Source organism: Toxotes jaculatrix, chromosome 22 (assembly GCF_017976425.1).
Source record: "Toxotes jaculatrix isolate fToxJac2 chromosome 22, fToxJac2.pri, whole genome shotgun sequence".
Taxonomy (NCBI): Eukaryota; Metazoa; Chordata; class Actinopteri; family Toxotidae; genus Toxotes; species Toxotes jaculatrix.
The window spans coordinates 12,465,468-12,492,086 of NC_054415.1; the positions used below are offsets into that span (position 1 = coordinate 12,465,468).

The following is a 26,619-nucleotide window of genomic DNA, read 5'->3' on the forward strand; positions in this document are numbered from 1 at the left end:
TGAATTCTGTCTGTGTGAGCGACTGAATCTTGGGACTAATATTAACTGTTTGGCATTAGGTGGCTTGTATCATCCCATAGCTGCTACTTTCATGTTTTACTTCTCTGTAATGGCTCGTAATTAAGTCTCTGTACACTAGACACTGCAGCTCTACCTGTTCATTTCCTTCCTCTAATCCTTGAAGTTAAATATCTCCTCTCCCTCTCTCCACAGACTTCAGCCTCTCCTCTAGCCAGGAAGCCAGCACTGCAGCCCTGCCGTCAGCAGCATGGACTATTACACGCCCCAGTCAAACCGTCGGCACAACCCCGTGGACAGCATCTGCCGCAAACTGCAGACCATTCAGTGGCGCGGTGACCGAGAGCCTAATTCACCTTTCCAGATTCCCAAGCTTTCCTCGAGCAACTACGACAGCCCCCAGTGTGGCCTCAGGCACAACCTGGAAGCCATCCTGAAGAAAGGGGCCTTCCACAGAGACGAGCAGGAGAGGGAGAGGGGGAAAGAGAGGGTGAAGGAGAAGGACAAGGGGAGAGGGATGGGGATGCCGAGCTCTGCAGCTTCCCAGAGGAGCAGCCTGGGTCCCTCTGTCCCTCTCTCCACCCCTTCCACCCCTGCATGTATCCCTTCTACACCAGCGAACATTACATACACTATCACAAGCACCCTGGGAGAGAGGAGAGGTGCAGATGGGAGCGATTTAAGACAAGTTAAGACATGGCAGAGGTATTGTTCGACACCCACAGGCCAGTCCAAGGACTCCCCTTACTTTACATTCACACGAGGACCTCAGTCGGTGCAGCCTGAGAGCGAGAGGCAGAGCAGGAGCCCACCTCTGTCTCGTACCTTCACCCCGAGTCGCAGCACCCTCTCCTACAACCTCAACTTCTGCTCCGCGGACACAACAAACCTGACGGAGTGCGAGCCAACCTACCCTGCACTGGTTGTGAAAAGGCTGTCAATGGGAGATGGAGGTAGGGACGAGCGGCTGCTGCCCAGCTGGGATGTGCAGGTTGCTGCTGCAGCATGCTTTCTGCAAACACAAAACTGATGGACAGTCAGGGTTAAGGGTCCATTTACTAGCTTTTCCAGATCTTTCAGCCACATCTCATGGTCTTGTTCAGCACATGACATTTTTCTGTTTGCTGAGCAAACTGCATCTACAGATAAGGAGCGTGGGATGCTGTTGAAAGCTGTGGAAAAAGCTTGTAAGTGGACCTTGGATTGAGATTTTATTTTGTGAAACCAAATGGGTCATTTCTTCTAACTGACAGTTTAGTTTCAGTAAGAAATACTTGAAATGCTGATTCTTTTTCAGGTTCAAATTTCAGGTTGTAGACTGGATGTTTGACAACCTTGGAGGATGTTTTATTTTTTTTAAACATTTTTATTACCTCAAGTTTAATTTGTCTAAGGATTTGCAAAACTGTGACTCTGATAGTTACTGCTAAATACCAGTGATGAGAAGAGGAATAAGGAGAATGCAGCTAATTTACAGAAAGACTGGAGAGAATGAATAGGTTAATCAATAGAAAAAACTAAAATGTTATTAGCTGTAGCTCCAAGCTCCCTTGCCTTATGTAACTTTGTAATGGATCCTGCGTCGGGCCATTGTACCACAGAGTTGTTGCTCTGCCTGAGGGAAATGTATCATGTGCTCGCTTTGCTACGCAACTCAATACAGTCTGTGTTTGGTGTGTGTGTCCGTGTGTGTTGCATGTGCGTTCTCAGGAACCCCAGTGGCCTCTGAAAACAGGAAGGGGAATATGGCAGAAATCAGCCTCATATGTGAGGAGAATCTGCTTGATACCATCTTCCATGCCTGTGACACCCAGCGTCGAGGTACACCCACCCACACACACACAAACATACACTGTCACTAATGCAAGGGTCACGCAATAGAGTCTTCCGGCAAGCTGACTACAGCAGCCTAATGATGAATTATTAGTTGTCATTGAGTATACTATGACAGTGTTTTTCTGTGTGGAAGGAGGAAGTAATTCCCTCAGCTTCCAGCAGACGTACAGTCTCAGTGTTGCCTGTTGGCTTTGGCAGACACAAGATCTTTTGAGTTTTCTCATCTGCTGTGCAGGGACGTCTGTGTGTTGTCCACATTTTTTATGCTTTTCTGCAGTGAGCCTCCTTGTGTCACAGAGGTATGGGATAAAGAATCTTTAATGTTTTCTTTTTATGTTTTGTATTTTTTATTTTTCCTGATTTCCAGAATGAGACGCCTACCAGATTTTTTCTTTTCCTCTCACTCCTGCATTTGATTGTATCCTAGGTTGTGATCTCTTTTGTTATTTGTGCTATTGAGGTGATAGATCTATGCTTTTCTTTTTGGGTCTATGTTTATGCAAAAATAATTTCCTTCCTTCCTTTTATCACAGACATTATTGAAATAAAAAAAAAAAGAAAATTATTTAGTGGGTCCTTTGCTAAAATGGGTTTCAGCTGTGAGGTTCTGACACTCAGCAGTTTTGAGTATTGTATGTGAACATAAAAATAGTCCACAGTTTAGTCTGGTAACTGTGTGAAGACTAAAGAGTGGAGTCAGCACTGAGAAATGCGTGAAACCAGTTGCAAAAAAAAAAAAGCTAACTGTGATTCTTACTGTTTCTATGGTTACTACTTTTGCCGCCTACACCTGTAACCCACATCTGAAGTCATGACGTGTCAAAATTTTCTGGAGGTGTTAAAGTCTTAAAGTGAAGAAAATCAATGGTAGAAATGGACAAGAAGATTGAGGAGAAGTGTGTGAGCGACAACAGTAAATTACATCAAACTCATCATCACAAAGCAACTCCTGAAATGTGTTGTACACAACACAGTTCATGTTTTAACGAGGTCAGATTACCCAAAGATGAACTGATTCACTCATTGTCCTCTCAGGTAAAGTTTACGTGTCTCACATTGTGGACTACCTGAGGCATACCACCAGTCGCAGCTCAGAGGACAGTGGACTGGAGGAGCTTTGCAACATGCTGGATCCGGAGCACAAGGATGTCTCCATTGACCTGGACACCTACCATGCCGTCATGAGGGAGTGGATCGATGACTGCCGCAACAACGGGTAAAGGCAGACGTGCAAAATAAATTTAGGGCGTCCCTTCCTCTCACATTATGTACACAACCGTTTCTTTAGAAATGAGAATTGCTTATGAGGTCGAATGTTTAGTTTTTGAAACTGTCTTTACTGGTCCTGTGCTTTCTTTTTAGCCTTTTAGAGAAGAGCCACGACCATATTCAGTTGGAGTTATGCAAGTAGATGGAGCTGTGTAGGCGGGTTATGAATCAGATGAGAGATTACTGCTGATAATTTTTATCCCATAGTTTCAACAGAGTGTCTCCATTTAACAGCGTGTCTCAGAAATCTCCTTTATTCTCAAGGCAGCATTACAGGAATTACACAGATTCTGGGGTCAAAAGTGAATGTCAAAATATTTGCTGTTTAAACTATAATCATTTAACTATTTATGGAAGTAACAAACCTGTGAGACATGATTCATCTTTACCGTTACGTTCTGGTGTACATTGCGTAGATGATGAGTCAGCTGAGAGCTGAGAGTACCAAAAATTCCAACAACCAAACAGTTCAACTAATCAGTGCTGCATTTCAAACACATGAGACGGAGTCCTAGAGTAACACCATGGTGCATGACTGCAGGACTCACACAAGGAGATCATGAAAGTGACTGATAGTGCACATTTTCATGTTGTGTCTCAGGGAAGAGCCAACAGATGACAATTCTCAAGACTCAGTCAAACTCAGAGACAGCCTGTCTGGTGAGCATGCATGTAACCACTCACATGTTTGCTTTTCATTTCCTTGTATTGTACACACATCTAATTTTGATGATGCCTGGAGCTTTAATTGTGTGTTTTGGATGTGTGTGCGTGTCTGTGTGTGCATTAGCCAAGAGGTCCATGCTGCTCAATATGACCTCAGGAAGCTTGGAGGCCTTCGGAGGGGAGGCATCCAGAGCAGAATTGTAAGTAATATGTGTGTGAAACAGTGACATTGTCTTTATAAATGGGCCGTACTATCCCTGTACTTCTTTTTAGAGTTGACTAAGCTGAGATACGTTATGCCTGTATGTGTGTGTGTTTCCCCTCTCAGTGAAACGTCAGAGCTGGTGTATTGCGTTGCTGACCTGCAGATGAGTAACCAGAAGCTCCAGGAGGAGGTGAGGAAGCTGAAGCAGGTGGTGGAAGGCATGGAGGACAGCAACCAGAAGCTGGCAGAGGAGAATGAGGATCTACGCAACCAGGCCAGGGTGTAAGATGTTCTTGCATACTCGCAGATTTACTGTAGCACACGCTGGTTTGTTGTTTTCCATCCATGTTCTTTATTCCTGCACAGTAACCAGCAGCTGGCCCAGAAGGAGAAGATGCTGAAGGAGGAGGTGGAGGAGATGAAGGCAACTCTGAGCTGTACAGAGGAAGGCAGAGCCCGAGCCTCTGCACACAGCAAACATGTGGTCAGTCAGACTCAGGCAGCACATAGAGTATCTATAAAAATGCATCCTGCTCACATGCTAAGAGACGGCATGTGTGTGTTGTTTTGTTACAGGGGATTTATTCTTACTCTGCAGCTAAAAAAAACAAATATGTGTATATAATGTAATATGTGTATTTAGGTGTTTGGTAATATTCTAAGTCGAGGACCGAGCATGTGTTACCATACCTGCTATTGACTGGTTTTCTTCTTTGCAGGAGAGAGAAAACCAGAGTCTCATTGCCAAGATTGCTTCTCTTCAGGAAGAGGTACTTCACTGTCTGAAGACGACTTTTGTCAAAGCAGCTGATAGAGAAATCAACAGGGCATCAGTAGTACTCACCCACCCGTAGATAGCTTGTTGTCGTTCGTGAAAAGTTTGCTCATGAATGGGTGCGAATGGCCGTGCTAACTCGCCTCTGATGGCTCCTCAGAACTTCAAGGTCACCATGGAGACAGACGAGCTTCAGAGGAGAATAGCAGAGCTGTGTGACATTAACGCTGACCTTCAGGTACCTTTTACTGCCCCCTGCAAAATCATTTGTACGTTTTACTCTGGATTATCACATCTCTACTCTGCCTCTTCATTCTTCTCTCACACCGTGTCCTTCTCTCATTCATTCTTCCTTGTGCTTGGGCATTTTGATTTTATATCTGCCTTCCTTCCTTCCTTCCTTCCTCACAAAATGACAATTGCATTTTAAATCTGTCTCAGGGACATTATAAATGCTGTGTCGACCGTGCTTTCTTTATGTTGTTATATAACTACGCTTTCCCTGCCCTCAGGTGCAAATTCACTCATTTGATGCTGTCGTTAGTGAAAAGGAAGCTGTGATACATGAGGTCAGTGCTTTATTTGGCATTATCCATTTTACTGTCACTGGAAAACCTCCTTGTGACAGTTCTGATCATTTTTTTTATGTAAAACGTCTTGAATCTTGTCAGCTTTTGCATTTGTCTGCAAAACTCAAACTGGTCTTGTATCTTTTGCCTCCTTTTACAGAAGAGCAGACAGATAGATGAGCTGAAGGCGGCGGTGGAGGAATACTCCTCCATCACAGAGGTCAGTGTGTTGGACTTCACATCGTATCATTATTTTAACTTCAATGCATCAACAACTCCTACTAGTTTCTCAGAGATCTTCTGCTGGTTTCATATGTTCCCGATCTCTTGCTGTGTTTTTGCCTCATGCCAATGCTGCCATTTTTATATGCCGCTTATCAACCATTTGGTCTACTTCCACCACAAATCAGGCTGTGATTCTCACCAGTTTTCTATGCACAACACTGGAAAATCTCTGTTAAATTAGAACAAAAAAAACACAGAAGATCACAAAATATTATAACACTTAGATATTGATTAACATGATTATGAACTTAAGGTATCAATTTTATTTCCATATGAAAATTGAGGAAAAACAGTCACATTTTTAAAGCCAAATGTGCTTTTGTAATTTAACACAGGCAGAATAACTGAGTATTTTTACAATGCAGGCAGTTCTTTGCTGTCTCCACTGTGCTGGTGTAATTATCAGCATGTGTTAGTAGCATTCTGGTCGTGAAGACCGACTGCTGTCCCTCCGCACACAGATCTCGTAGCTTACAGCCGTGTTGTTGTGGAGACAGGGTATGCTGTGTGGTTGACATCAGAAATATCTAATGGGACGGACTGAGTCATGGTTGGTTTCTCTGTTGTTGATTCCAGCTGCTGAGGGCAGACAAGAACAAGCTGGAGAACCAGATGCAGATGATGCATCCAGACCTGGCTGGGTAAGTAACCCAAGGACAACCTGGGAGTGGGAGCATTTCAGATGTTGACAGTGAGGGTTGAGTTTCTACTAATGAAGTATACATTAGCCACTTTTTTTTGTTTTTTTTTGTTCAGGTCTTTATGTTTGTGATGTGTTTGTACCTCACCTCTCCTCCTCCTGCCTCTCACAGGGCTGGTCTGTCCTTATCAGTGGCCTACAGGTTGAACCAGAGCAGCTCAGGATCCCTGCAGACAGAACTGGCTCTGGCACAGTCACCACTGGAGGTCAGCACTCCCCTACTCTGGCTGTCTGTCTCATTCGCACAGCTTTCCTTTTATGTTCCCTCTCATCTGTTCCTCCTTCTCTCATTTTGTCTTACCTTTGGATATGTATCCTAATTTCATATTTCAGTCTCTTGTCTTGTGGTATTTTACTCCTGATAGCAAAAAAGCGTGGCTATGGGAACTCCTGTACATCTTCCTTGTAGCAGCAAGGAACTGTTGCACATTTAAACTTGAACGCACCCTACACAGAAACACCATATTCACATCGACCAGCCACTTCAGCAGACACAGCTAGTAATGGCCCTGTTATGCAATCTCAATTTATAGTGCCCTTGATCCCAGCTGCTGTTCTGAGAATTTCTATGCTTGCAGGCAGGTGATTAATCCTGAAGATTCCTCTTCCACAAACTGTAGGGCATACCACATGTTCTGCACACAATACAAACCCCTGTGTTAACATTACATGCTGTTCTTCACATGCTAGGTACTTATCCAGTGTCTGTGTCATGATTACACTGATGCCAACTGTGTTTTAAGTGTCCTTTGTACTAGTTTGTATCGCTATTGGGTTGCTATCTACCACAGGTTGCACATGGAGTCGACCATTTGTCCACTACTATGAGCTTGGCCTCTCCGCTCGATGAGACGCTGGACAGGGAGGTGCTGCTGATGCTGCAGGGACCCAGTCCTGAACACATGGCCCTGGAGTTCAAGAGCCTTCTAAACAAACTGGTAACCAAGCTTGATTAAGCATGTGTGCAGCCTCAGTGGACATTGACTTATATAAACTGTCTCTGTCCCAATCGACACAAAAACGGTATGGCATCAGTTATAGCATTCGACATAATTCTGTTACAAAGACTAACTTTAGAGGAGCTTGAGCTGCAAATTGAACCTGTTTGCAAGGCAGTTAAAAGTGACCATTTCCTGTCTGTAGCTTCAGCTATAAGATGCTACAAGATAAATAAGACAACTTAACAGTTAGTGAACCACAGTGTGGTTACTGTTGAGAAATGACTGTTCTTTCTCTCACACTAGAGACCTGACTTGGACTCACTGTTAGTCACTTGTCAATTTGTCTGGCTGTATCTGCCTAACCGTTGAGGCCAGACTGAGATTATTTTGGCACATTTAGCCTCGTATCACATTAGGTTTATGAATGAAATACACGTAAATGTTTTGCCTTTCTGACTCAGTTGTGACCTGAACTTTGTGTACTTTATTTTTATTTCTGATTTTCTGTATTGTGTGTCATTGCGTTTCTCTTACACAATATGCCTCCTCTTTCTGATTCTCAGAAAAGGGACTTCAGGAACGAAACCGAGTCTGTCTTATCCACAGTTAGAGGATTGTTGGATGACCACACACAGCCAAGGGGCAACACAGACACCAGTCTTCAGGTCAGATAAACAAGCCTTTCACACACATTCACACACACACACAAATTTCCTATGATACTAATCGTAAGAAAAGTTCCTGTCTGTTTGCATACTGTCTGATTTAAGGCTGAAAATGGCAGTCTCAGCCCTTTTTCCCTTTTTATATGAATCACAAAATTATATAATGCGATCTCTATCTTCCTCTCTCTTCACCTGTTGGACTCCTTTTCTCTATCTATCTGCTCTTTCTCTCCTCTCCACCCACTATCTCTCCTCTCTAGAGATCTCTCACTTATATAACTCTCCAACAGGCCCCATCCAAGAAGTGTTTAGTCAGTGAACACATGAACACAGCCCACTCCCCTCCTCCCTCCCTCCCTCCGACTTTCTGTATCTCTCCATCTCTCTCTCTCTCTCTCTCTCTCTCTCTCTCTCTCTCCCTCACCCACCCTTCGTCCTGCATTGTTGGCACTCTGCATTCATTAACCACGTACTGCCATACAGCAGTAAACATACCAAATGAGACAGAAATCATTAGTGGAGCTGAGCTGTACCAGTATAAGTCTGTCTTCTGTTTGTTCTTCAGTGCGCTGGCTCACAGGGAAAGATTTCGTCAGTTAGGTGTCAGAACTTTTTGGAGACACTCAGCCATTAAGGCTGCGTGGCAGCCTGCGTCCTTTCACACAGGCTGAGAGGCTGACCCCTTTTGGCCTTGTCTTCCCACAGACGGTGCAGGCCGAGCTGGACTCGAGGAGGGCGGACTGGGCCCTCAGCCTGGACCAGCTGGCCCAATACACAGACTCCCTGGAGAAGGAGCTGATCAAAATGGCCAGTAACATGAGGAGGTCCCGTACCGAGATCCTCCACCTCTCAGTCAGGTGAGCAGATTTTTGTTGTCGGCACTGCCTGCGTATCTGTGGCTGTGCGAGTGAAAAGAAGTGGGCAGTCAGAAATGTGTGAGCTGCTGAACGCAGCTGAAGTGAGTGATGTTGTTATGAGAGCAGAGGAAGATGAAAGTGAAATACCAGAGGAAGATGGAAGAGAATAGAACTGCACTGAATCTTGTGCTGGCTGATTAAAGACAACTTGACTTTAAGGTAAGAAAACATTTCTTTGAGGCAGAGTTGTTTTTAGCGGCAGTGATCTCATTGGTTGAATGAAACCCTCGTAGGCAGTGCTAAATTTTCTGGCTAAGTAAGGTAATACTGACACCACTGAAGAAGACATTAGTAAGAGAGCCAGAAGCTGATTAAATCTATCAGCTTAATTGGTAACTGAGAAAAATGCTCTCTCTTAGCTAGAGAGGATTTCATGCAACCAGTGAAGTTATTTCTGCCCCAGGAGGAGCTCTGCCTCTGAGAGGTTCACATTTACAAAACTTTATCAATCTACATAAATAACACACACACACACACACACACACACACTACTCTGCAGTTGTCTCTGAAGTGGGTGTCCCTGCTCTCCAGTGCTCTGTCTCAGTTGGCCAGTCACTTGTACTGAGTGGGGGAAAGATGTGTCAATCATTCTGACCTCAGTGACCTCAAAGAGCCCACCTCACTAGGTTTGGGTCTGGACCATTTCTGGACTTCAGTCTGACTGTGTGTGTGTGTGGATGAGTTTTTTCCTGAGCTGTGTGTGTGTGTCTGTTTGTATGTGTGCTCATGGAGACGGCCATCCCCTTCAGATATATAACAGAGCCGGTGTGGTACAGTGTCAGACCACAGAGGGAGAACTGGTCAGGCTATCCACAGCTGGGATTTACTGGTGCTCTGTTGCCAGGGTGAACTCAGGAACTTAAATATTGTTAGGGAGAAAAAAAAACTGAAGAGGGTTGATTGTAGGTATAGTTCTACCTCCTGCTCTGGAGTGTCTGGGATAATACAGACTGTTCAGAGCAAGACTGGATTTTAAGACAGAGCTAGGATTAGGACTTTGTAGGACACATTTGGGAACCTGTGTGCAGTCTGAGATTAGAGGGTCGGGCAGAGACTGGATCTAAGAAACTGTGAAGTGAAGGAATCGTTATTGGGCCAGTCAGAGAACTGGCGCTGGTCACCCTGGGCAACAGAATGGGACACTGCATGGGCCTGCGGATTGGGTACAGTATGTCCAATGTGCTGTCTTGCAGGATCTCTGTGCCTGCGTTTTTCTAACTCTGTGGACAGCTAACAGTCCCTCGGCTGTTTTTAACCACCACGGGTTCTGTATCACTCACTGTGCGCAGGGTGCAGGAGCAGGAGAACCAGAAGCGGCAGCTGTGCGAGGAGCTGGAGCAGCTGAAGACACCCCAGGACAGCAGAGAGGCCTCATGCCAGACACCTGCACCAGAGGAAGAGGTTAGAGAGGAAGGAAGAAAGGGCGCCTATATTTAATAAACAGCAGCAACTACTTGGATACACTATTCACATTAGTAATATTTTAGTCTGAATGACATGTGCACCCTCAGGGAGGTGAACCAGTTTAAATTACACCATTTAAACTGGATTGAAAGTCAAATCAGCTTTATAATACATTCCATTTTAATAATTCACATGCATGTGTTTTTGTTTGCATTAGTGTTCAGATACCATAATAGAAATAATATTGGATGGTTTGCTTAGAAAGCAGTGCCAGAGCTCATACTGTATTCAGACAGATGGAGTATCTGGTAGAAGAGAGCTGAGTGTGGGTTGGCGGCTCGCACTCAGCGTGTTTGTGTGCGTGTATGCGTGCATTTGCGCGTGCGCGCACACACACACACACGCACACACACGCACACACACACATACCTACGCACCGCTCCTTGCACACAATGCACTGACACACGCTTTAACATTTCCATTACAGCACCATTGTTTTTTACTGCGAAACATAATGAGCTTTGTGCTGAGGTGGATAGATTTGCATACAGGAACCATGTTGTCAACAAATAATGCAGCTCTCACTTTGAAATGATGGATTCAGTGTAGCTCTGGATAAGAGAAAAAAACCATTGTTGTGCTAAAATTCTTTCGGTTTTATTAATAAACAAACTGACGGCTTTCACTCCATAAAGCTCTTGACAATCTTTCAGTGGTTCAGGAAGAGTATTTTCTATGAACAGCAAACTATAAGTTCCTGCAGCTCTGCATTACTTAATTCTCCAGCCTCACCCATGGTTTTTGCCACAGTGGGATTTGTTGTACTAAAGCTTTGGTGAGTTTTTTCCATCTCACCTGTGCATTCATTTTGTCTTACTTTCCTTTCTGTGTCCTTTTTTTTTTTTTAGCCTGGAGATGGAGACTTGGACTGGGATGAGGAGTTCGCCCTCCAAGACTTCCTGAAGAACGAGCTAGCGGAGAGGAATTGCCGGGTGCCGGACGGCCGAGCAGACAGTAGACCTGAGGATACCGTGGATAAATTAACAGACAGAGGTGAAGAGGAAGGGGAGGAGAGGTGGATGGTGGTGGATACACCGGGAGAGGGAGAAGTCAGGGACACGTCGACTCCTTTGTCTGCCCTCTCTGGGGACGCCCAGCCTGGGCAGGGCGCAGTGGGACACAATCAAGGTGAGTGTGGACACCAAGATGGATGTTAACAACCATCAGGCAACAGCGGCTCAACACTTGAACTGCTTAGCGACTATTGCATATTTATTCTCCGATGGTATATAACTTTATTGACAAAAACAATAAAATATAGCTGTTGATTTTACATTGTTTTCTCACAGATTAAATGTTCTGAATCATCTCTGGGAAAGTTGAGATCTTTGAGGAGCCTCCCTTAAGCCTTTAGTATCCAGTGGACAGCAGATTTATCCCAGAGCCAAATGGAACCTCTCAAAGTAAAGCCAAATAGGGCTAAGTATAGTTTAATATTTTTCTAGCCCTGTCGTGACCCCCGTGCTCACCATGTTCCTTGCTCTGAACCAAACTCAGCGGGATTAGCAGTAAAAATAAGCCTTGGGCTAGCCTCATGCAGCAAGAATGTGAGCTAATGCATTGTGCGTCTTCTTTTCAGGGGAATATTGAAATAGCAGTTTGAATGTAAAAACTGCAGACAAACATTTTGCCAAATTTAAAGATTACTGTTTACAGCTTATGGAAATGTGGCTGTTGCAGTAGACGTCCCTTTTGTGCAAAGTCTAAAGTCCCTTTTGTGAAGCCAAAAATCACAGGTTTTAATATAGACCTACTAATAAAAGATGCCACACACTTGCCCAGGCTGCAGGTTGCACAGTGTCTTACGAAGTCCTTCACAGGATAAACTCTGTTGCTCAACCGCAGCTTACAGATGCCATTATTGTCTATGAGTGTTGATTTGTGTGTGTGTGTGACTGAGGGAGAGAAAGAGTGGATTATCCCCCTGTAATCCATAGGAGTCACAGGGCACTCAGCCACCCTTGAAGCACCAGTACAGTACACACTCGCTCTCTGTAAGGACACACACACACACACACACTCTGAGGCCCTTGGAAGTAGACCCCTTCCTTCTATGGATGTTGTGGCCCTGGGTTTCTAAAGGTTGTGTGTCAGAGTGAGAGTGAGTGTGTGCGTGTGTCCTCACAATACGTGAAATCCTCTCTTCCTCAAGGTCCTTCTATGGCCAGGTGTAAGACTGGTCTGAGTCCATGTAGTGATCTCAGTAATCCCCCCCATTCCTCTGCCTGCATGAGTGGCTGGAAGGCAGAGACACAGAAAATGAGAGTGCAAATGTGGTCATTAATGCCACCTTAGCCATGCAAGGTATTTTAACTCCTCTGCCCCTCCCTCAACACTGTGCCTTGCATAATAGACAGTCTGACCTTTTATGGCTCCGGGGGGGATGGGGAGAAGGGTTTGGGTTTTTTAATGAACAGCTTCTTTGTGTTGTCCTTTTTTTTTTCTCCCAAGTCTCACCTTTCCTACATACATACATTTTTTTTCCTGATTTATATTTCCTTTATTCTCTTGTTCTTCCTCTTTGTTCGTCTCGCAGACGCTGCAGCCTGCACTGAGTCAGAGCCAGAGATGAACTGTCAACCTGTGCAGGTAAAATGAAATTGTGAAATGTTTCTGTCAGGGGATGAGGTTGATATATAGTGTGAGACTCTCGCCGTGAAAAAATATTTTCTTAAAACGGCATAAACCTTAAAAAAGTAGTTCAGTGGTCAATGACTGAAATCTTTAACTTGCATTTTATTAGTGGAGCATTCTGCTGTCCTTAAAACACTGACAAGTAAACATCAGAAAACCCTCATTTCTTTCAGGTGCTAGGTGTAGAATTTCAAAATAAATGTAAAGTTTGTCAGGAATATCACGAGTCTCCTTCCCAGTCGCCTGTTGCTAACTGAAGTTGCGTGACTATACAGTGTGATACCAGACTGAAGTTGTTCTAAAATAAACTCAAGGGTTTTTTTTAAATATGGCTAAACTGAATGTAACTCCCAGACTTCTTATTTCATTCTCTGGAAACCACATCCCCAAACTGATTTGTGATGGCTCACACGTGATTATCAGAGGATAATTCCATTTTGAACTTTGGGGAAAGCCATGTGCTTGTAGCTTAGTGCAGGGATTTCAGGAATATGTAATAAGTATAACAGAGCTTTTCATCCAATTGTGATTTCCTGGTTTAGAATCAAGATCCCTTTCAGTTCACCAAACATGTTGATATTGACAATCTCAAGAGAAGTTTTTGTCGTCCATTGAAAACTTCATTGCTCATGTGGATTTTTAAGCTTTTACTGCAGCTAAAGGAAAAAAACTATAAGCTGACAAACTGAAAACTATGTAGAAAAGCCAGGATTTCAACTAACAATTCGTTGCTAAGGATTAATTTCACCTGTACAGAGGACAAGAGATTTCCACTGAGCCACAGCGCTGTGGAGGTTAGATGAAGTTACTGACAGTGTGTGGCTTTGAATTCTCACAATAGCCCAGTAAATACAGGTCATGATTCTCTTCACCCTGAACAACAACTGCTGCTGATGTTCTCTTGTGCTAGTTATCAGCTGCTCAGAGGCCCGCAGCAGATGATTGCAGATGTACGAGGCAGCTGCCAGGGCTGACAGCTGAGTGCAGGACAGTGCTGGAACAGATCTGATGTGCAGTGTACCTTCCGTAATTTAAGTTTAAAAAATGTTTGATTTGGCATACCGATCTCTGCTGTTTTGGGAATATAACCATATACTTCCTGTTTAGTTGTGGTAAGGAAGTAGGAAGTTTTTAATGTTATGATCAATCACAGCTGCAAAGGCAGATTAAAATGACACTTTAAAGGACCATGTTTGGCTGTTGTGGGCACATTTTAACCCTCCATCCATCCATCTTCTTTATTCTTGAAAGTTAAAAGTTAAGGGTAATCATATCATCACGGTGCACATGTAGCCTGCCATGCATTCATGCATTTTTCTCACACTTTTTTTTTCACACTTGCATGGTGTGATGTTGCACGGTGTGACTCTCGTGCAAACTCTTCCTGTTAGCTCAGTCAAGAATGCTCTTGCACCTTAAATTTCAGAGCCTTCAGTTTCAAACATCAGATAGGGGAATGTCCTTGAACGCACCATCAATAGGGATGGATTTAAGCAGTTTCAGACGCCCTGATGGACTATCCTCAAGTTTTAAATCTCTGCAAGTTTGTTTTGTATGAATGGGAACAATGACTGCCTGGAAGGTAGGAATACTTAAATACAGTATCTGTGAATTGTGCTTTTGTTTCCTAATTATAATTTGAATGCACAGTGTAATGTACAACGTTACACGCTTTTGCTTTTCTCTCCTCTCTTAGCTTCTGCACTCTTTCTTTTTATCTTTTTGCCATTTGCCTACCAAATAGCTCGTCATGTATCATTATTCACATCCTCTCCTCACAGGCAGCAGACTGCAGACTGCTTGTTCTGAAGCTGTGTTCTTCCTTATATAGAATGACGGTGATGAAATGTTAAGATCACACTGAGAGTAAAAGGGGAAAGAACTTGTTGTTATTGGTAACAGAGGGGATTATCCAAAATGTGTCTCACATGCATTCTGCACAGGCTAATCACGTACTCTTTCCTTCACTTTCTGATCGGGAATGTTACGCCTGACTATCAGCTGTTGGAGTTTGTTGGCTTCTTATGCAATGCCATCTCATCTGACAAAGATTTGTTTCTGTTGACTGACTGTGGGCCTGCTGTTTGGTACATGGGTAATGTGCGTTGATTATTTGACCTTTTCACCCCTTTGCTTTGTTGAATATTTATCATTTTGTTTCTCTGTGTGTGTGTGTGTTTTCAGGAAGAGGCAGCAGTGCTTTTGAGCGCCCACTCACAAGCTGTCAGCATTAGACAACCAGAGGCGGATGCTCTCCCTGATCCATCCCACTCAGAGAACAGTAAGGCCTCCGCCTCGCTCTCTCTCTGTTTCTCTCTCTCTGTAATTCACTCTCTATGTAGATCACTCACCATCTCTCTGTTTCCCTTTCTTCTCCCCCTACTGTCAGCGAGTCTACGGCTCTGCTGTTTGCATTTACAACTTCAGAGTGAGTCATGTCCTGACTCACTTGGTATGCTGTTTGTTTAGAGGGGAGAAGACTTTACTAAATCTTGCAAGATAAAGGTCAAACTTTACGAAATACCACAGAGTGAACATCACTTCTGTTGTTTTTTTTTTTTTTGTAATCCAGAGCTGCAAGACCACTTCGTAAAAATATGTACTGTGAGGCAAAACTGCATTACTGTTCATAGCATACACAATAACCTGTTACCCTGCAGTGCACCAACCATCACGCTCTTATGACACTGACAAAGTAATTACAGAGGAAACATTTTTCTTGTCTCACCAGATGCAGAAGTCTCTGGGGCTGCAGGGTCTCACTCTGAGGGTCCATCCCAAAGTTTGAGCAGCTCACCTGGACAGGATCAAACGGTCACACCTGGCGACACCCCTCCCACGGCAGCCGAGGTGGTTTCTCCTGACAGCACATCACCTGGACCAGATGAGACCATTACCCAGAGAGAGAGGTTAATAAAAACAAGTTATTATTGTATTTTACAGACTGGACATTTGAATTCTGGACTGTATTTTTCCTTGTGGAAATTCTAATTAATATCAAATATTGCAGAGTGCATTTATGCATTTTTTGATATTCTATTTTTTGTTGCATATTTAGAAAACTTTAAAATTTAAAATTTTATTTTTTTGCATAGTGGCATTTAGAGAGTGTATGTGAGGGAGGGATCACTGCACAAAGGGCAGTGGTTTTTTTTCATGGCATGACACAGCAGGTTATACATTAGGAGAAAATAAGCATGCACAAACACAAACTCTAAAGCAACCATCTCTGTTTCAGCATTCTTGATCATAAGTCTCCTCTGTCCTGGACAACTAAACAGGATCATTGTCCACAGACACTCCTGTTCAGTTCCCAAATAAGGGGCACAAAACAGAAGCTTCCATAGTCAGGAAAGTGACTTTACCGCACAACCTCACCCAGCATCCTGGCTAATTTTCATAGCAGTATAAACTCTCCCTGATAGATTTGAAGTCGGCAGGTCTTATCAGTATTTACAGTAGTCAGAGTTGAAGTCACCATTTTACTGAGTTTCGTCATTTCCCTATGACTTGGTCCTCATTTGCTAGTCAAATGGGTGTTTTCCTCGCTGTAGGAGGAGTGTGCAGGCTAATTGGTATCTCTGCAACCATGCTTTGCATGGGCACAGTCCACCTACAGAGAGACGAGGGCTGTTCCTCATCTCTGTCTGTTTGTCTAACAGTTTTGGGTAATTAAATGGCAAGAAAGCACGCAAGTGTAAATCAAAGGTGAGAAAATGGATAGAGCTTGACAGTTGACCTTTGACCTTTCACCTGGGGTTCAGCACCCAGCCGACCAGTGAGGACCACAGGGGTGCAGAGGAGAAAGACGGCGCGGTGGACTCGAGCACGGGAGACATGAGCCGTATTAAGGTTAGTACCAGAGGGGAAGTGTTTAAAGGCATCAGGGAAAACAGCTTCCTCTATTCTCTGTAGTACTAGCTCCCCACTGCTTCCTCTTTTTTTGACTCTGTCTCTTTCTGTTTCTCTCTGCAATTTCAGCATCTTAACAGAGAAAGAATAGGCGTGTTTTAAAGTGTGTGTGTGTGTGTGTGTTTAGGGGGCGGAGTTCTTTCTTCAGAAAGGTTGAGAGGGAATCCTCAAGGAGAAGACAGGGCAGGGATTTAAATGTAAAATGAAGGGAAAGATCAGAGAATCAGGTAGCCATCATTCTACTGACTGTTCCAGCACAGGGAGTAATGGCTTATCAGCTTCTCTGAACTCTGCTGCCAAAGGAGGCAAGTATATTATAATATTTCTTACTAAAGTGTTTACTTCAAGCTGAAATGCCTCAGATTTCCTAACAGTTCGACACAGTTCTTCATGAAAGGCAGTGAGAAGAGAAGATGTCAGTTCAGGGCAGATAATCAACTGGCCGAAGGATGAAATGTCATAGATTCATTAGGTTTAGTTAATTCATGTTTTTGGTATTAAGATGATTAATGAACTGATCAGAAGTTTTGTTAATTAAATGTCAGAAAAACAGCACGAAAGTGAAAAACACCTGCCTCAGTTTCCTAGAGCACAGATTAATTTTTCAGATTATTCATTTAGTTTGACTAGTTGAAAGACTAACACGATGAACTGACCATCAAAACTGTTGTTAATTAGTTTTCTTTCTCTCAACTGACCGAATGTGATTATAAACAGTTACATAAAAACAGAAGAATTTATCAAAAGGCTGACAGCCATGTTCCAAAAGCCCAGTAGCAAGCGCCTGGACACACTGGATGTTGCTGTATTTTCTGTCTGCGTGGACCAATTAGTGTTTACAATGAGCTGCTTTGATGCATGGTCTTTACAATAAGGTTGTGTCATGATAATTACATACAGCCTCAGAGGAGCTAGCTGCGTTTTCATCTCAGAAAACAAGAGAGGTTTCTGTTGGCTCGTGTCGTGATGCTGTTTCACCACAGTCGGCTCTGTGTCCTGCTGAGAGATCGATCAGCTTGTTTTATTTAGTCTCCTACCTGCAGGAGTCTCACAGCCACCCCCCCCCCCCACCCCCCTCCACCCCACTGAGAGATAGTCTGAACTGAACTGAGAAATACAGGCTCTGATGCTGAAGGTGTGTTCAGTATGTTAACACTTACACACATAGAAGCTCAATCAAAAAAAAAAAAAAAACAGTTTTCAGCCAAATCAAAGCTCCTGGTTTTAATCTGCTAGCAAAGACAAGAAGCTGAGAGCGTCTACTGAACAGAAACATTTGGATGTATTCAAATAGTAGTTTTACTTGTAAATGGAAGACATTTGCACTGGGCTTTTGTCCACATCCATGCTGTGGGCACAGCATTGTTTCTTAACACAATATTATCTCACTATTTAGATTTTCATTTTAAAATTATTCAGTATGAGATGGTATTAACTCATGTTTTGATTTTTTTTTTAAATCTTGGAATATAGATTCCCAGCAAGAATATTAATTCAAATAATAATAAACAATACGTTGGATACAAATCTGATTCCATTTTAACGATGCTTCTAATGATTTTAGTTTTATTTTGCTCCACTGTTGCTCTGGATGTAAATGTTTCATATTCAGTGAACTGGTAAGGTAACCTCTCCTATTTTTGAGCAGTGTCAAAGCGGATGTTATGTACGCTCCTTACACAATATCCTATTGCGTTGCGCTGAGCACTCACCTTACTCCATTGTGTGTATGTGTGTGTTCACACGACTGTGTATGTGTGTGTGCATGCAGTCCGCCTCCACTACTTGTGCAGCACTGTGCCAGTGTTAACGTGTTCTCTGAGCACCCCTCTCAGCAACACACACACACACACAGTCACACACTCATAGAGCTGCAGGGCTCTCCATGAAGCTTCATATTATATAAGGAATCAGCCCAATCTTTCCTTTCCACACTCTCTACAGCTTAGATAGCAGTTCACTGCCATGGGACAGGTACGCTACACGTATATGAACATATGTGTACGTACGCCTTTCAATCATTGACTGTTTCTTGTAATGGGGGTCAAAAAAAATGTGCTGCAAGGCCACCTGTCTTTTTCTCACCCCCTCCCTCCTTGTGTTCCTTCCCTTTTGTCCATCTCAGAGCCTGAGCCAGGACCAGTTGGCAGACAGATCAGCAGCGGAGGACAGGTGAGTGACTGACTATCAGTCGTCAGCTCAGGCAACTCTGTATCAGCTCTAAAAGCCACCTTTCTGTGCTTTAAAATGTTGTTAGTGTTATTGTGTGAAGGTGAACTGCATGTGTTTTCCAGCACGAGCCTGCTACCTGTGTTGGTGGAAGAGGAGGAGAGTGTGCAGGACAGTGCCGCCGAGGCTCCGACAGAAGCGGGCAGCATGGCAGGTAGGATGAAAACCAACACGTCTGTGTGTATGACAGAGATAAAGCGAGAATCTGATATTTCCAAGCTGTTTGGTTTTTTTTATTTATGCCTTCTTGCATCTATGAGTAACTTCGACCACCCACACACACTGACTCCACCTTCCAGGGACAGACCGGCTCAATAGCAGCAGAGCGACAACCTTGTCTACCAGCAGCTCTCCTCAGTCTGGATCATCCCTCACGCGCCACAGCCAATCAGGGAGTGGCATGGGCAGCGTGACCTCTGACCCCAGCCAATCGACAGATAATGTGGCCAAAAAGGACTGTGGCAAAAATAAGAGGGAACTGGTAAGACCTGCTTTCCTCCCTCTTTATTCTCACGTCTTTCCTTTTACTACTGTTGAGCACTGCTTTTATGTCCAATAGATTTAGATATTTAATCAGTTTTAATCTATTGTTGTCAACTGGTTTTGTAATAAATGTAGTTTTATTTGAAGGCGAGGTAGTCTGACAGAGTTAATATTTTTTATGTTGTTTTACTCTCTTTTCAATTCTTCATTTATGAATTTAGCTTAAAACAAAAAAATCTTGTTTTTCTTTATCAAGTTTTTCTTTTGCTTTCTGTTCTTAAGCCCTTAATTTTGTCTTTTATAATATTCTTAGTTTAAGCAAGTTTAAACAAGTTTAGAGGAGATCTGATTAAACACCAGGATCATGGTGAACAGAGCCGGTGTCATTAAATTTGTTTGGCAGGGATGAGATTATGCCATCGGTATCTTCTTTCAACATGACATTGTGACCTGAAGAGAAATGCTGTCTTTCCAGCTATGTGAGTGTGTGTCAGTGTGTGTGCATGTGTGTATGAGAGAGAGAGAGAGAGAGAGAGAGAGGGACAGAGGGACAGAGAGGGAGTAAGGAAGAGAGAGCATAGTTTCATTTTAGCTCCACTCAGGATCAGATCATTTAGAATCAAGAGTCAGCTGCTCTGCCAGCTACTGCGAATCTTCACGATCCACCTTCATTATGTGAAGGCTTCTGAGGGAGAATGGAGAGAAGGGAGGGGGCGAGTGAAGGGAGCAGTATGGATGTAGAGATGACTGTGAGAATGGAGGGATCCCAGTCAAAAGGAGAGCAGGAGGGGGAGAGGGAGCAGAGGGAGGCAGTAATGTTTGTCCGGACCCTGCAGGAGCTGTCGCGCAGCATGGAGGCCATCGAGGAGCACAAGGTTCAAGACGACCAAAGCGAGACCAGCATGACCAATGGGAGGGAATGTATGTGAGATATATTCATGTTCTACAAACATAGACATGAATTACTCTCTTCCTTTTGATACAACGTTGAATTGAATTTCTAAATTAGTCCCTATGCTTGAACTGGTGACTGCACCATTTATCATTTATCATCTCTCTCCAGCGTCAGTGATGTCTGACAACAGTGACAGCTTTAAAGAGGACAGGAACAGGTAAGGCACTAAATGATCACAGTAACTCAATTTATAGTTCAAATCCATTATTATCCATGTGTGCATGTAACAAGTCTTGTCACAGAGTCCTAACTGTTCTCTTTATCTGCAGCCTGTTACCTAGTGACAAGGAGATTGAGGTATGTGTACCACTAGATCTTGGAGCTGTGTTTTTATGTGTTTGATAGCATGAGTAACTTTGGGCTACTTCTTGTTAAGTTTGAAGGTATAACTATTCAAAGTTAATGGTTCTGTCCATTTTCTGCCCACACAGTAGTGATGTCTTTGACTGGGGAATCTTAAATAAAGAGTTTTCTGAAATGGTCATCAAGTCCGGCAGAATATAATACAACGTATGCTGTTTGTCCAGGGATTAAATCCAGGCTTCAAGTTTAAAAAGTCTTCCTTCGTGTTTTCAGGCAGAGTTCCAGCGTCTGGCGCTGGGCTTCAAGTGTGACATGTTCACCCTGGAGAAGAGACTCAGGTTGGAGGAGAGGTCACGTGACCTGGCTGAGGAGAATGTCCGCAGGGAGGTGTCCAGCTGCCAGGGCTTACTGCAGGTCAGCGTCCGTATATCTGTGGATGGACAACTTAAGTTTTGCTTCAACAGAGTTTTATTTTGCCAGGTGTAACTGTATTTAGATTCTCAGTCTGCCCTCTACCTAACTTTTCCTCCCAGGCCTTGATTCCTCTGTGTGATGATGACAGTCAGTCCATGGAGATCATCCAGAGACTCCAGAAGAACTTAGATATCCTCATCCAGTCCATGACCAGGGTGTCCAGTCGCTCTGAGATGCTGGGGGCTATTCACCAGGTGAGCACAGGATCGGAACAAATTTTAATGTCTTTTGATTAAGATAAATTGACTCTGATAATTCAAGGGAGTTTTGTGTTTGTGAATATCAGGAGAGTCGCATTGGGAAGGCTGTGGAGGTGATGATCCAGCACGTGGAGAACCTGAGGAGGATGTACACCAAGGAGCACGCTGAGCTGCTGGAGCTGAGGGAGACACTCATGCAGAACGAGAGGTCGTTTGGATCACAAACAGAAAGAGGTTGGACACATTCAGTCTGTCAGGGTGCAACATGCAGTACACTATCTGTCTATCTAACTCATGTCACAGTTAGCTGTTATTTTGTGCCGTTATTCAATATATTAAATTTGACGATTGTTAAGCTAAATACCAAATACTCATTAGGCCCTAAAATGGATAATTAGATGGATTATTAAAAGTGGAACCTCCATGTAATAAACTGCGTACACGCAAAGTAACCGACATGTTCCTCTGTCCAGATGACTTCCGTGGCAAGAAGCAAACATCACAGTACTACAAGGTGAGCTGCACATGATGCATTTCTCAGGATTTATGTTGCCTTTATGTGTTAATTGTGTGCATGTATGTGTTTTTTTTTTTGGGGGGGGGGGGATTTTTTCATTTTAATTAATTTTCCCATGAATCCCCTCATAGTCGTCAGCCCGGCGGGTCAGCATAGCAGCGATCCCCCGCTCCGGTGGAGGAAACATGCACTTTGATATGGTGAGGATGACACTGCCATCGCTTAAGTGCTGTTCCATCTGTACTGAGAGTTATGCGTCCGAACCAGTTAAGATTTTAGTCAGTGTTAAATATGACAGAATTATTGGTCCACATGGAAACTGGCTTTAAGTTGTGCAAAGGAGCATTTTTGTTCACGTGATCATGACTCAAACTGTGTGATTTCCAGGCCAAGACACAAGACGGCTCAGAGGCTGAAACAGAGAGACTGACCAGGCGATCCCCGTGGTAGGTGTTATGTAATGTGTGCGTGTTTAATTTACTGTTACATTATAGGATGTCAAGTAGTTAAACAAGATTTAGTCTGTCTGTGAAGGGGTTACAGTAAAAACACGAGGACTGTGTAAATGACTCTTTTACTTTGAAAACACACCAGCTTTGTTTCAGGCGTGTGGAAGGCTATTGCCTGTGGTTGTTTTATTCAAGCCACGGAGGTCTGCTGTACCATGACATGAGGGTTGTTGTTATCATGCACCGATGTGATAATGGTGGTTTTCAGGAATGTGGCAGGGAAGAGCACGGCGCGCCCCCCACTAAAGCGCTTTGTTAGCTCTGCGGCCTGGGTTGACACTGAAGAGCCCTCTCTCATGATGAAGGGGTAAGAAATGCCGAGGAGAAGGAGACCACGCTGGCTGCGCCGCACAAGCTCTGTCACAGTGGACGCAGATGCATAAAGATGGCAGCTTAGTGGTTTGACATCATGACTGTACGTCTGGTAGCAGAGAATACTGGGAACTTTTAGTCCGTTCTTTTCTGTCTTGGTCAAGTTTACATTTCTTCCAATAACTTTGCCAGGGATGTTATATGGAACAATTTTTATTTGAAAATAACTTCTGTCATTCTAAGGTCAGGCTTAGACAGCTTTAACAAACTCAAAACAGCAGCATTGTCCTTTGAGAGCAGGGAAAAGCAGCGATGATGTCAAACCACCCGGCAGCCATCTTTAATGTATCTGGTCCATCCTCGCATGGGGAAAGCGTTTATCAGAAGCTTACATCTTTTTGCAACATTTTCCAAATATAGCACGTTTTTCCTTGTGAAAATGTAAAGTAAGAGACGTTATGGACTTTTTTTTTTTTTTTTTTTAATGGCATCATTTGCTTTCATATGTTTGGACAATGAAAGGAATATTGGCCCTGTTTGACGAGCTAATCCAAAACTGAAGCTCAGATCATATGAATCAAACACTTTAAATGTTCTCCAAATATCTGAAAGGTTGGTAACTTGCTTTGTGGGTTCATGATATAATATTGCAGCATGTAATTTGTATTGCTGGGCATGCATTCTTATATTGTAGGAAATTATTTCGAACATGATTTTATCAGGGAATTCTCAAAAACTAACTTTATGTACAGCAGGTGAACGTACATTAGCGAATGTTTCAGGATGTTTGCATCTTCTCGCTTGTGTTGCCTGCATACGCATGAAATGTACATGTGGGCATGGCATGTGCACATACAGTATGCTGTATTTGAATGTGCAACTGAACAGTGTGTGTGTTTGTGAATGCCTGACCCACGCGTGCCCACAGGACGGCCTGCGACAGCACCAACTGCCAGTCGGAGGACGAGCAGAAGGCGGAGCCGCTGGCAGAGAGGAGGAGGTCCAGTCTCAGTGAGCTGGGCAACAAACTCACCTCCCTCATTCTGCCCCTCAAGACGTTAGTCCAACCAAATACCCACTACTAGCCCACTGCAGCACCACTTTCTGCCAGCAAAGCTAAGAGGCTAGCTGCATAGTGGGAGAGTTCATCATTTAGCTGTACAGAGGTTCCAGTAGCTGCAAAGTGAATGTTTTCTGGTATTAAATATTTTTTATCAGTTCAGTTGGGTGAGTATATGGAACCTCCTAAGTGATGGCACTCTTTCATTACATGGGTCTGTGCTGGACTAGCTTCTTCTTTGCTCCAGGGGCTCAGCGGCTTTTAATCATGTTTACAGAGGATTTTCACTGGAAGGGCCAGAAATGAACCGATCCCTTCAGCTGTTAACTGACTTGAGATCAGTGTATGTCAGCCTTTCAAATTATATTGGAAGCCATGTGATTTCATGCATGGATCTCAAGTCCTGACTCGCACTGTGCAAAGCATCTAACTGATAACTAATGCATCTCTACCGGGCTTAGTCTTCTGTCATTTACTAACATGTTCAGCCACTTTAACAATTTTATGTGCACACTAATACACTTGCATTTGTTTGTGTGTGTGTGTGGGGGGACAACTGAGTATTTTGTGCAAGCAGATCATGTGTTGTTCTGAACTTTCCTTTCCTCTTTTCCTCCCTCCACTTCCCTCAGGAGTCAGGATGAACTGTTTGTAATGCTGTAAGTGTGAAGGGAGGAGAATCCAAAGTGCTTGTGAATTCTATCTGTCCAAAAAAAAAAAAAAAAAAAAAAAAAACCCTATAGACGCATGCAAAGGGCCTGTATTTATGAGGTAGGAGTGCCAATCAAAGGCCACTTACAACCTTGTACTGACTCTCATACTGGATGCAGAGTGTTTTGAAGCAGCACTCCTACTGTTGACATATTCCAGGCCAAAATCGTCTGCTGCCTTTGCCTAACCAGTCATTGCTCCATGCTAACCGCAATTAACTGTACTGCTGAAAGCTCTTTCATTATGCTGATGAAGATGATGAGAATGGTTTTGTATCTTTCACGCTGTTTGAGACAGGTGGTAAAATGCACTTAATTGAAGCCAACTTTAGTTTGCACCACGCTGTAGTTAATTCATCCCCTGCCATTCATTGCATAAGTTACCACAAATGACCCACAGGTTTTACAAGAAAGTGTTGTCAAGACACTGTTCTGTCATTTTTGGTAACTTATTTGCTCTCTTGCTTTATCATTTATCTGTTTTTTTCTCAGTGTCCGTCCATCTCTCGTGTCTCATTTTCTATCCATCTTGTGGTAACATCGTATTCTCTTCCATTGCCCTCCTCCAGTCCGAGCCCTTCCTCCAGTCCCACGTCTACAGACCCAGGAATGTCCCAGTCTCTGCCCCACAGCCTGACCTCTTCCCGGGCAGCTGCAGCAGCAGCCGTAGCCAGAGGCAGCAGGGGGCTCTGGCTTTGGTTGGCCATGGTGGTGGTGCTGGCAGGTACGCTCAGTTTGTCAGTAGTAGCTGTGTTATGGATAATTTAGATAATTCCAAACTTGGATTTGACAGCAACGGAAATAAACAATCGCCTTTTTCTCATAACAAATGTCTGAAGAGTTTTCTGAAGGTGTTACAAGCCTAAACGTCTCTTCTTCAACATCCAAGCCAAGTTCTTCCATAGATGCGTTCCCTAAATCCAGTCCTTTATCATCCCCTGCAGGTCTCCTGGCTCTGTTGGCCAGCCTGGTGATGCAGCCAGCCGTAGATGCCGCCCCAGTGGGGACTGGGGACTCCTGGATGACCATCCAGCAGCTGCTGTGGCCCTACACAGGGCTCCGCCACAATGGGCAGCCCCCCGTCTAGCCCCTGAGAACCGGGGTGGATGGTGCAATCGCCCATCGGCCTTCTTCAGAGATTTTCTGTTCACTGGGGTGGTGATGAAGAAAGGACAGTGCACCACTCCTGAGCAGAAGCTATTTGGATGTTTATTGGTGCCTGAAGAATCCTAAAATAAGACTCTTTTTGACAGCACTGGCCAGTCCTCAGGGGATAGTTAACCCTATGGAGGATTTTATACGTCACATCACGTTTGCTAAATTAGTTAGTCTGTGTGTGCGAATGCGTGTGTCTGTGTTTTAAGAGAAGAAGAAGTTACAGGTGGTGCAATTTTACTATCAGTGCTGCTGGCAACTGTCTACCTGGACCCGACGCAATATGTCAAATCAGGCTTGATCAGTCATCAGAGCTGACAGAACGCTGACCAATCAGGTCACGGCTTAAGCAGAACAATAGCACTGATCTACCAAGTCATTCAATGGGCCGCAGCGCAGTTTTCCATTGACAAACATCATGGACAATGGCTCCTATTGTGCCATGTGGCTCTTTGAACACATTTCATGCACTTGAGGATGCAGGATGACTGTCAGCCTTTTAAATGGAATTTTTCATTCCTTTCATTTATTTCTTTTAAGTCTATAAACACTGGTAATAAAACTTCGATTTCAAGTGTTTTTTTTTAAGTGTTTTCAAAATCTATATTTATGAGTTTATTAGTCTTGAGTGGGGAAATGTTTATATCTGTTTATTTTTGTTAAGACTGTAACAAGGTAGAATTATAACTTAACACCAAAGGTTTTTTTTTTGTTTTTTTTTAATTTTCCTCTAAGTTCTTGCTGTGGTGGTCACCGTTTTCAACTTCATACACTTTTCTATGTTCCAAAGAAGATGCGTGAAACTTTGCACAAATAAAGTAGCCAATTCTACAGTAGAAGTGTGTTCTCAGGTGCT

At 43.6% G+C, this 26,619-nt stretch overlaps 1 protein-coding gene across 1 annotated transcript; it reads left to right on the forward strand.

Annotated features, from left to right (window-relative positions):
• Positions 1-268: 268 nt before the first annotated feature.
• On the forward strand, positions 269-26,531 carry LOC121176301 (lymphoid-restricted membrane protein). Its single transcript, XM_041030350.1, has 39 exons — positions 269-971; positions 1,729-1,839; positions 2,890-3,070; positions 3,725-3,783; positions 3,914-3,989; positions 4,118-4,276; positions 4,361-4,478; positions 4,714-4,764; positions 4,930-5,007; positions 5,282-5,338; positions 5,499-5,558; positions 6,200-6,264; positions 6,436-6,529; positions 7,115-7,261; positions 7,828-7,929; positions 8,635-8,786; positions 10,136-10,247; positions 11,159-11,438; positions 12,847-12,899; positions 15,129-15,225; positions 15,676-15,853; positions 16,709-16,796; positions 18,982-19,028; positions 19,151-19,239; positions 19,385-19,566; positions 20,405-20,489; positions 20,632-20,680; positions 20,793-20,820; positions 21,100-21,240; positions 21,360-21,494; positions 21,587-21,734; positions 21,974-22,014; positions 22,149-22,217; positions 22,405-22,463; positions 22,735-22,833; positions 23,767-23,895; positions 24,531-24,557; positions 25,178-25,332; positions 25,553-26,531. The coding sequence occupies exons 1-39, from the start codon at positions 269-271 to the stop codon at positions 25,693-25,695; spliced, it is 4,647 nt and encodes a 1,548-aa protein (XP_040886284.1). The 3' UTR covers positions 25,696-26,531.
• The last annotated feature ends 88 nt before the right edge of the window (positions 26,532-26,619 follow it).

Coding starts and splice junctions, on each gene's coding strand:
- LOC121176301 (XM_041030350.1), top strand. CDS start 269: ATGGACTATTACACGCCCCAGTCAAACCGTCGGCACAACCCCGTGGAC. Junction 22,218..22,404: donor GAAACATGCACTTTGATATG/GTGAGGATGACA, acceptor TGTGATTTCCAG/GCCAAGACACAAGACGGCTC. Junction 25,333..25,552: donor CATGGTGGTGGTGCTGGCAG/GTACGCTCAGTT, acceptor CATCCCCTGCAG/GTCTCCTGGCTCTGTTGGCC.